The sequence below is a fragment of the Bacidia gigantensis genome (assembly GCF_019456465.1).
Source record: "Bacidia gigantensis strain McMullin 20006 chromosome Unknown scaffold_268, whole genome shotgun sequence".
In the NCBI taxonomy this organism is placed as follows: Eukaryota; Fungi; Ascomycota; class Lecanoromycetes; order Lecanorales; family Ramalinaceae; genus Bacidia; species Bacidia gigantensis.
Genome location: NW_025408614.1, coordinates 1,608,188 through 1,618,437, shown reverse-complemented (window position 1 = coordinate 1,618,437; position 10,250 = coordinate 1,608,188). Strand labels below are relative to the sequence as shown.

The 10,250-nt window shown below is 51.4% G+C and overlaps 4 protein-coding genes across 4 annotated transcripts; 3 read left to right on the top strand and 1 right to left on the bottom strand.

Moving 5' to 3' along the window:
• Positions 1-508: 508 nt before the first annotated feature.
• Positions 509-1,183, bottom strand: KY384_009235 (uncharacterized protein; the record flags this gene model as incomplete). The annotated part of the gene is made up of 1 exon (XM_044817721.1): positions 509-1,183. One exon carries the CDS (start codon positions 1,181-1,183, stop codon positions 509-511), a length of 675 nt encoding a protein of 224 aa, XP_044664874.1.
• Positions 1,184-2,416: 1,233 nt separating this feature from the next.
• Positions 2,417-4,168, top strand: KY384_009234 (uncharacterized protein; the record flags this gene model as incomplete). The annotated part of the gene is made up of 3 exons (XM_044817720.1): positions 2,417-2,995; positions 3,118-3,942; positions 4,067-4,168. The coding sequence occupies 3 exons, from the start codon at positions 2,417-2,419 to the stop codon at positions 4,166-4,168; spliced, it is 1,506 nt and encodes a 501-aa protein (XP_044664873.1).
• Positions 4,169-4,911: 743 nt separating this feature from the next.
• On the top strand, positions 4,912-6,750 carry KY384_009233 (uncharacterized protein; the record flags this gene model as incomplete). Its single annotated transcript, XM_044817719.1, has 3 exons — positions 4,912-5,070; positions 5,130-5,576; positions 5,626-6,750. The coding sequence occupies 3 exons, from the start codon at positions 4,912-4,914 to the stop codon at positions 6,748-6,750; spliced, it is 1,731 nt and encodes a 576-aa protein (XP_044664872.1).
• Positions 6,751-7,786: 1,036 nt separating this feature from the next.
• Positions 7,787-9,516, top strand: KY384_009232 (uncharacterized protein; the record flags this gene model as incomplete). The annotated part of the gene is made up of 4 exons (XM_044817718.1): positions 7,787-7,984; positions 8,089-8,193; positions 8,282-8,708; positions 8,888-9,516. The coding sequence occupies 4 exons, from the start codon at positions 7,787-7,789 to the stop codon at positions 9,514-9,516; spliced, it is 1,359 nt and encodes a 452-aa protein (XP_044664871.1).
• Between the last annotated feature and the right edge of the window lie 734 nt (positions 9,517-10,250).

Here is a 10,250-nt window from a genome sequence, read left to right as displayed (position 1 = left end):
GTTCTTCGATATCACTGATTCGCCCTCGAAATTGTGTCGAATCATCGAGATGTTGCACCCCATGTGAGAAGTCTAGGTATGAGTAAGTTGGGAATCGGCTCCAAATGGGGGCCTACAGCATAGATTACAAAAAGCCTGCTTTGCGAGCAAAGTCAGGAAGTCGCAAGGCGTGTACAAGTAAGGTACGAAACGGAGTTGGAAATGGAAATAAAACGACCAAGCGAATTGTGGGCGTCCGCTTCTGTATATAAGTCATGTTGGAGACCGGTCGACCAGACCCATTCCTTCTGAGGCTTGCATTGGGCCTGGTAGACTACCAGATCTCTAGCAATTGTCCATGATTCTCTGAATTGTATTCGACTAGTTGCTCATCTGTGTCCTTGTGCTGATTCGACGATGCTCCTTTTCTGCAATTTCGGTATGAATGACAATTCTGAGCCTCTGCTGCCAACACTTGTGAGACGATTTCGCCACCCGTGAGCTCGACTCTTTCTCCATCCTCGTCTATCTATTGCGGCTTCAGCACAAATCCCGTCTTCTCCACGGCCCTCTTATATGCTTCTCGATCCTCAATCTTCCTGATCCACTCCAAGATTCGCTTCCACTTCCCCTCCGCTTCACCGGCAAGACTATTAGCAAAGATAAACATCACAGAAAATCCCATCATTGTGTCCGCCGCGCTCACCCCATCTCCAACAAGCCACCCTTCTCCTTTCTTCTCCAGTTCCGCCTCCAACCAATCGAGGTCTTTCCTCACGATCGCCTGGAGGCCAGGTTGAAGTTGTTCCAGAGGCGGGAATGGAGAGGGAGCAACACGTTTGGCGTAGATGAAAGGCAAGCAGTGCAGCATCAATGTCGCCTCAGCAGCATGAACAAATTCTAAGATCTTCATTTTCACGGGCACAGGATGCTTGGGTAAGAGCCCATGCTTATCCTCGGGATCGTAGGTCGAGATGAGATACTCGGTGATAGCTCCGCTTTCCTGGATGGTGAGGGATCCGTCTTTTAACACAGGGGCTTTGCCGAGTATGGTACCAGTCTGGGCTTTGAAGTCGGCGTCGGAGAGACCGTTGGAGCTGCGATCGGCGTGAATGAGGGCGTACGGGAGGGACAACTCTTCGAGAAGCCAGGCGGTGCGAATGGAGCGGGAGGCGGATAGGTCGTAGAGCGTCAATTGAGGCATGGGTGTGGTCTGGAGTCGTGGGAGCTGGTTTGAGAGTAACTGAGCGGACGATTGTGGTTTATTTACATCTCAAGTAATGAGTTGTCGTCATTCAACATGCAAGGTGGAGAAGAACCCATTTTCCATTGGTCCGAAGATTGGTCATGGACTGTGAAGTCATCAGTTGAAGAGATACACCTGATGAGCCATCAGGGCTAACGAGGCAATTCAAAAACATTTGCTGTGCTTCTAGCGGCTACAGCAATGGGGCAAAGACGCGTTCGCATGTGCTTTGGATCTTGCAAGCTACCAGTCGCATGCTTGCGTCACAGCACTCCCTCTTCGTGATTGGAGCCGTCAGATTCTCAAGTATTAGCAATGTTAGATAGAGATTGAATGCACGAGCAGATGGAAACGTCCACTACGCCTTACAACGTTTGCTGCCTCCTTCGTGTCGACATTGATCAATCCAAGAAGACTTTCTTCGGTATCCCAAGACAGGTACGAGACGAAGATCAGTGAGCCCAACCGGAGCAGCGCGACGGAATCCATATTGCTTCATCTTTCCAGGACTCGAGACATCTCATCAAGGACACCGTGGACTTAGTGCTGTGTTGTACCTCGAATGGTTGGAAGATGTTGTTCTCAATCCTATGATTGGGAATGTCGTTGCCATTCGCCCCCTAAGTTCCCCCTATAAGATCACCCCCAGAGCACCTGCTTAGGGAGCCTTTATAGGGAGGCGCAATGCTGCATCCGGCTAGCCCGCCCCTCGCCGCTCACCATCATCTGCGATGCTTCCTTAGTATTTTCACGACTGCTACATAGTCAGGCAGTACTCTGCCTAGTGATTGCATCAAGTCCTAGCCCATACTGCAGACATTGTTGCAGGCCCATGTCTGCCTCCACTAGCTCTCCGGTTCCTCAAAGACAGGCATATATTTGACGAAGAAGCTCAGAATCACACAGCGTTTCTCAATGATATGTTAGTCTAGCTGGTGGTAGCCACCGAATATTCTTTCGACAAGTACCACATGGGCCTGGTATAGCTCGGCGATCTTTGGGTGAAGTACATTCTGTCCTCAAATTGCTGCCAAATTGGTACATCCCTCTTATCTCCCTAAGTATATCTGGCCACGCTTGTCATTGCACGTCGAATCAAAAACAATATCTCCTCCCCTCATATCAAAATCTCGAAGGTACTTTGCCCCGAACGCTGCATCCCTGATAGATCAACAGGACACCCCCAATATCATGGCTTTTGCCACCCCTAGTGGTCCCAATGAGGTTCTGCGAACATCGATGCTTGACCAAGAGAAGCAAAATGTTGAAAACCCTCCGTCAACAACGCAGCAGACAGAGTCCAATGATCCGAATTACCCATTCAATTGGTCTATCCCTAAGAAATGGTCTGTAACGCTAATAGCATGCTACGTGACCTTCATCGTCGGGATCAATGCGACAGCCATCACAGCAGCCGCCAGCGAAACCAACACCCGATTTGGCATCTCCGATCATTCGTTTCCAAACTCAGTCTGGCCAATCACCGCATGGAATACCGGAGCTGCGATTGCGCCGATGTTGGTGTTGCCCATTATGGAGGAACACGGTATGCGACTTGCTTATCTGATCATTTACGTGGTCTTCTTCATCTTCGTCATCCCTCAGGCAACTGCGAGGAATTTTACCACTCTGATCGTTTGCCGCTTTCTCGCCGGGTCGTGCGGTGGAGTGCTGCAGGGCGTCATGGATGGTATCATTGCTGACATGTGGAATGGGCCTGTCCAGCGTAGTCTCCCCGTGTCGTGCTATGTAGTTTCTCTTCTTACTGGAGTGAGTGTTGGTCCTGTCCTTGGAGGTGCCATTGCGCAAGCCCTTTATTGGCGATGGTATGAAACTTTCCCAATGATGAGATCTACTTTTTGACTGGATCCTGCAGGATACTGTATATACAGCTCATGATCTACGGGGCCTCTGCTCCGATCGTACTCTTGATCTTTCGCGAGACAAGGCTTCCGGTCATTTTGTCCAAGACCCTCAAACGACAAGAGGAGAAACCCCCACAATCTCACGGTGAATATCGGCTATACCAGCGTGATGCGCTACACTCGTTTCAAGTGTTCCTAAGGGAAAATATCATTCGCCCTAGCTTTCTGCTATGCACCGAGGCAGTGGTGTTCTCCTTCACCCTTCTCTCGGGCCTATCGTATGGCCTTGTCTTCATCTCTACGCAATCGGTCACTCAAGTATACTCGACCAACTATGACTTCGCCGAATCGCAGACAGGATTTGTCCAAGCAGCTCTAGTGGTCGGCGAAATCGTCGGCTTCCTGTCTTGTTGCTTCATCCAAGATCCTCATTTCGCACGCACGCTATCTGCAAGCACACTCATTCCAAATCCTCTACTCCCCGAGTCAAGGCTTCACCTCGCCATACCAGGCTCACTTGTCGGGCTTATGGGGGGTCTTTTTTGGTACGGATGGACGTCCTACCCCACTCTCTCGTGGTGGCTTCCAACAGCGGGACTCTTCCTCATTGGCTATGGCAGTATGGTCGTCATGCAAGCCATCATGATGTACATCACAGACGCCTATGCGAAATATGCTGCGAGCGCTTCGGCGGCAATTTGCTTTGGTGAGAACATCTTTGCTGCATTTTTGCCGCTCGCAAGCCAGAGCATGTACACTAGATTGGGATTCCATTGGGCAAGCAGTCTACTTGGACTCGTGGCCTTTGCTCTTAGCTTCGCCCCTGTTGCGCTCGTATGGAAGGGGGAGGAAGTGAGAAGGAGGTCCCCTTTTATGAAAGAATCGGTATACAGCTGACAGGCACAAAAGCTGCGCAAACTACATCACTAATAATAATATGCATATATATCTCGATCCAAGCTTGGCCCCAGGGAAGACTAAGACTTGTCTCAGGGCCTTTTCAGCCCGGAAGCCAGCCGAAATGAGTCTTCGGCAGCGTGAGCGGGTCTCTAATCCGGGGTTGCAGCGGAGCTGGTAGCTCCGTTGATCGGAGTCATTCGGGCCTCTTAGCCAAACAGTTCCCCCGCGTTGCCAGACACCATCTTTCAGCTCTGACCTCCTCCAACAGCTTGTTCGCCCGTCAAGTCGCACGTTTACGACTGCTAGAAGCGATGATTGTAAAAGCATGAGGGTCGATATAGTCCTAGAGGCCGATAAGCTTGCTATATCACAACCCAAGCGACCGCTTTGCCTTCAGTTCGTCCTGTTGGTGTGAGTTCGGTTATAGTCCGAGCCGTTCGAGTAGGGATATCGCGGCTCGGGATGCTTATTCTGGAAGCTCAGACGGTCGAAGGTTGTCTCTCGCGTAGAATAATACACCATTCTACGAGTACGGTACCGATCTCGTGGCTGTGCGCAAAGAACACGAAGGAGCAAGTTGGCAGAAACAGGCTTGTACAAGGCCCTATCAGCGATCATTGCGACAAGCGTGTTCAAGCGTGGTTCTGTTCTGAAGCCACATCGGAAAATTACTTGCGCTGGTACATCCTAGGATGCAACTTACCACCAAAGTTTACGTCATGTCTAGCTTCTTTTGCCCGTCCTACCGACCAAGCCGACCTGCACGGTAGGCAATCATCATGCACAAGCTCTGAACATGGCAGCATCTCCGGCGCCGTGGGCGCAAGCCGCTAACCACTGCTTACATTGCTGTCGTCTTCTAAAGAGCTTCCTCCTTCCAACAACTCTCCAGGACAGTGACTACTCAATTGCCCTGCAAACATGTTCTCCCCTCATGGCTTGAGTCGTATAGGCATAGCTCTCTTCTTCTCGCAATGCGCAATTGGTGTTGAAGGAACCACACCCGCTATACCAAGAGCACAAAAAGACTCGGCCATTATCGACCTAGGTTACGCGCTGTATCGTCCAACCTCCTTCAATGTAGGCTTCTCAGCGATGGCAAAAGCCAATGTGGGGGACTTGCAGCTAAATCACAACAGGAGACCGGTCAATACTACAACTTCTCCAATATCAGATACGCAGCTCCTCCATTAGGCGATCTTCGATTCGCCGACCCCCAACCCCCACTTCAAGAAGACCGTCACAAGGTCAACGATGGCTCAGTAGGGTTTACGTGCCCACAGGCAATTCCAGCCTGGGCTGTGAGCAACACAACCACCAACACTGGGTCTCCCGTGACGACAGGTCTTTCAGGAGAAGCTGAAAGCGAGGATTGTTTGTTTCTAGATGTCATCGTCCCCGCAAAGGTATTCCAAAACCGCGAACCAAGTGGCAAAAAGCTGGCGAAAAGATGGGATCTGGCTCCCGTTCTGTTCAATATATTTGGGGGTGGGTTCTATTCTGGTGACAAAGCCGGCTTTTACAAGCCGCAAGGGCTGTTAGAGAGAAGTCAAGACTCGTTCGTCTACGTGTCTATCAATTACAGGGTATTTTTTTTGGTATTTAACTTCGCAATCATCTACTGATACTCAATAGCTTGGCGCATTTGGCTTCCTCTCGAATCTAGAGAAGTCACAAGGTAATACGACCTCCCCTAATGCAGGCTTTCTGGACCAGAGACTGGCCCTGAAATGGGTACAAAAGAATATTCATCTCTTTGGTGGCGATCCCAGTCAAGTCACAATTATTGGGGAGTCAGCTGGCGGTTCAAGCGTAGTCTACCATACGGTAGCATATGGCGGTTCCAAGCCGGATGAAAATAAGCTATTCAAGCAAATCATTTCGCAAAGCGCAGGTGTCGAGCCGGTCTATCCGGAACAGGCCAGCATAGGAGCAAATCTATTTCTCCAGACAGCGGGAGTCACGTCCGTAGACGAAGCAAGAAAATTGCCGACAGAGAAATTGCAGGAGGCCAACAAGAAGGCGAATGCAGCAATTCCGTTCTTGGTCATGTCCTTCGCACCTGGCGTTGACGGAGACATAATACCCGACTTGCCCCTCCGTCTGATGAACGCAGGCAAGTTCAATAAGGAGCTGAACGTCATTGCTGCCAACAACAATCGCGAAACTGGCGTTTCCGTTGGCACGAGCACTACGACCGATGCAGCGATTAAGACCTACCTTGATACGAATCTCCCAGCGGCGTCGCAGGAAATCAAGGATTACATCTTCAATGTTCTTTATCCGCCTCTACCTCAAACTGACCTGCCATACACAACCAACTCAGAACGGCTCCAACTGATGCGCAAAGAGCAGACGCTCAGCTGTGGAAGCTATCATATTGCCAAAGCCTTTGAGAACAAAACTCACAACTACATTTTCAGCATCCCACCGGCAATCCACGCGCAAGACCTGGCATACACCTACTATCCCACCAATCCCACGATTGGCTTCTACCCAGAAAGGGCTGTCCAACTGCAACAGTACCTCGTCAACTTCGTAGGCAAAGGCGATCCTGCTGCAGCTGGCCAGACCGAGTGGCCGATATGGGGCGATCAGGCAAATGCAGTAAACATCACAGTGGAGGGTATCACACAGGTCCAAGATGACCAATCGAATCCGAGATGCGCGTGGTGGAATCAAGCACTTTACCGTCCTGCGACGATTGCTACAACAGCAGATAACGCTCAGCGAAGACGTCGCAGTCGCATCAGTTCGTAAACATAAAAGCATGTATAATATAGTCCCTCATACATCACGCAATTGGTAGTGATGCGGACAAACACCCTTGTGTCGCAGAACCGGCTCAAACTGCCCTTCAACCTGGTCCGTTATTGTTGGCGCGGCTACGGCTTTCAGACTACACTCTCTTCAGGTAGCGATCAGCCTGTTCGCCAACCACCAGCGGGTCCTTTAGGTAAAGCCCCACCCTAATGCAAGGCAAGAGCTGCAAGCTGGGGTCGAAAGACGGCACGTGGAAAGTACGCTATAGAGTAGTGCAAAAGGCGTGTACCGGGGTTACTGCAGCTCTGAGGCACAGAACGTGGCCTTCCCCACTCCATGATCACACCCGCTGCCTTGGAAACAAATGCTGCTGCAGGAACCGATAGCGGATCAAGAGAACAGAGATTCGTTCCTTCGACAATCAGGTCACTGGCCTCGATGGGCCTCTTGGACGTCATCATTATTCACAACGAAGGTTGAAGAGTTTTGAAGGAATCACCTGTGCATTTTGGCGACTTGCGATAGAGTATCGGAAGCGTCTGAACGTTCAACTTCTCCGTCACAACTCATCAAATTATAGATGACGTTTGTATCCACCACAGCATCTGATACCGACTTTGCCGACACAAAGCTTTCGACCCTTCCTCTCGAGGTATAGCTTCCAGATTTTTACGTACCTAGAGTCCGCAAGGAGTCTTGATTGCTCCGCTTACTGGTAGGGCCTGTACCTTGCCCAGCCCCTGCCGTCTTCCCCGAGGCCCAGAGGCGTAGGCTACTGCCATGGCAAACTCAATCACGTAGCCGGCAATCAATTTGGACAAAATCGCGTGACGGCCCGATGAAGGAATGTTGGGTCCCACACCTGTCAAACTTCTTCAACGTCCAATCCATTACCCAGCACAGATCACAGTGCCTCTGGTACAGCATCGCACGTATGGCTCGCTGTTGAAGCTTGATCGCTCACGATTTCTCAACAGGCGAGCAAGCCTTTGAAGCGCAAAAGAGCTGGGAGATTGCTGGACTCGCCACCAACATGAGTCTCATGAGCATCACCCCGCAAGAGAAGGCGTATCAGCTGGCGCATCCGAACGAAAGCAGCGTGCCCGGCCTCATAACATGGAATATCGTCGGTCTATGTGTTGTTGAAGTGGCAGTCATCCTACGATTTTGGGCGAGGAAGATCCAGAAGACGCCATACAAAGCCGACGACTATGTCCTTATGGTTGCTGCGGTATGCGCTATCCTCCCAACTTTCCTCAGATTCTGCAACGGAGAAGGATAGTTTCCGTAAATGGGCATACGAGATCCAATGCTGACTGCGACTCTGGTACGCAGGTTCTGGTAATAGGTCATTGTGTTTGCGTGGTTTTAAATATAAAGAACGGGTTTGGCCACCACACCCTGACGGTCACGCCGGCGCAATCGAGAGTCCGAGGAAGAGTAAGACTCCCATCGCATTCCACAGCCTCTACTCTCATACAATTGCCCCTTCGCATGCGCCCTAGCCAGCAGACTGACAGAATTCCAGGTCGGATACGCTTACGGATTCATCTACAACACCACCTTCCCCATCTCCCGCATTGCCCTCGTCCTCCTCTACAAAAGGATCTTCAACGTGAAATTATGGTTCCAATACGCCTGCTGGTTCATGATCGCCGCCTACTGCGGCTACATGATCTCCTGGATAGTCGTCGTAGCCATCCAGGTGCTCCCCGTCAACGCAGTGTGGGACAAAAAAGTCAAGATCACGCATACAATCGACCCGCGAAAGCTGCAACTCGGCAACTGCAGCTTCAACATCGCAACGGATGCGCTGCTGCTCGTCATGCCGCTCATGGTCGTCTGGTCCCTCCAAATGAGCAAAATGCACAAACTGGGCGTCAGCGCGATTTTCTGCCTGGGAGTGCTGACGTTGATCGCAAGTATTATGCGATGCTACTACACGTTTACGGGCAGTAATTTCGATCCGCTCTGTGAGTGCACCCCTCCCCTCCACTCCCCTCTCCTCCCCCTATCTACAGAACTACAAAGCGCACACCGCCATTTCTCACCCGCCCTTCCACACAAATCACCTCACTAACATCTTCGTACCCCTTAGACGACCAAGGTCGCACAGGCTACTGGACCGTAACAGAAGTCTACCTCGGCATCCTCTGCCCGTGCCTCGTGACCTTCCGGCCCCTAGTCTGGGGCTCCTACAACTTCTTCTCCTCGTACCTGAACCGGTCCGGGCGGGCGCGCATGGCGAAAATCACCGGCGTGGACACAGCCTCGGATTCAGGCCAGGGCTCCGGCCTCAAAAAAGTCACAGATCACTCCACAGCCTCCACCGGCTCGCCCTTCCCGCTTTCTAGAAATCGCAACACGGAGCCGACGCTGCTGTCGTCGAAATACGGGAATGGGAATGGGTTTGGGGAGGGAGAGGGCGATGTCGAGGCCCAGTTGAGTACGCATGAGGATGACGAGAGGGAGTACAATGGCGCTGCGGGACGTGATAAGGGGTATTGGTATCATGAGTATGGTGCGGGTGGGGGCACGGAGAGGGGAAAGGGCGGTATGGCCGTGAACCAAGATGTTGCGCTCGCGAACCTGGATCCGAGATCTGAGGCGAGGGATTTGGGCCAGGGACGGACGGAGCGGTTGGGCACGAGTACGCATGCGGGTGTTGGGGGCGAAGGGGAGAGGAGACGGAATGTGCCTGATAGTAGTATTGGGGTTGAGCGGGGTTGGAGGTTGGAGAGTAGTGAGGGAAGAGCGCGATGACAGGAGGAGGGGTATGGGTATGGGGGTATGGGGACGGCATAGCGAGGCGTTCAGGCTGGGGTTCGGATTATAGATGTAAAAAGTCGGGTGTTTGAGTGTACTATATATGAGTGGGTAGCCTGTGATCACCCTAGAAAGGCGAAGGCTATGTTATGTATATAACGCCACCACCAGCCCGGTGGTGGCTTCAAACAATAGAGGCGTAATCAAAATTCTCATTCCGGGAAATTATGCTACGGTATTATTCAACAGACAGCAGTCTCCTCACGCTCTGTGGTATATTTCCTACCGGAGTGTAGTGCCGTCCCTAAAAATTCGGATAGCCGGTCGAACTGGCTCTGCCCAAATCTTTGGCTAATGTGATGGATGTCCCTGACAGTGGATGCTCTTTTGCTCTGACATCTGGAGACGGTCATTGTGGTATCCATTCCTTCATTCATTCCTGAGCATTGAATGGCTGTTGAAATATCCAGCTAGACATGCTTGACGGACGTGCTCTTTGCTTCGAATCATGGCTCTTTTGATATATCTATTCACGGGGTGTCGGTCGATTAACCAGCACTCCGGTATGGATTCCGCGTTTGCTACCAAGAGGCAGTGGTTGATTGGTTCCCAGGAATGCATTCATGGCTGAATTGCTGAAGGAAGTATCTCTGGCTGCAACTGACCAGGTACGACGGACGGGGCAAGATACATCACGAAATCAGCCACATTGCCCATAATGGTCGGGTTTC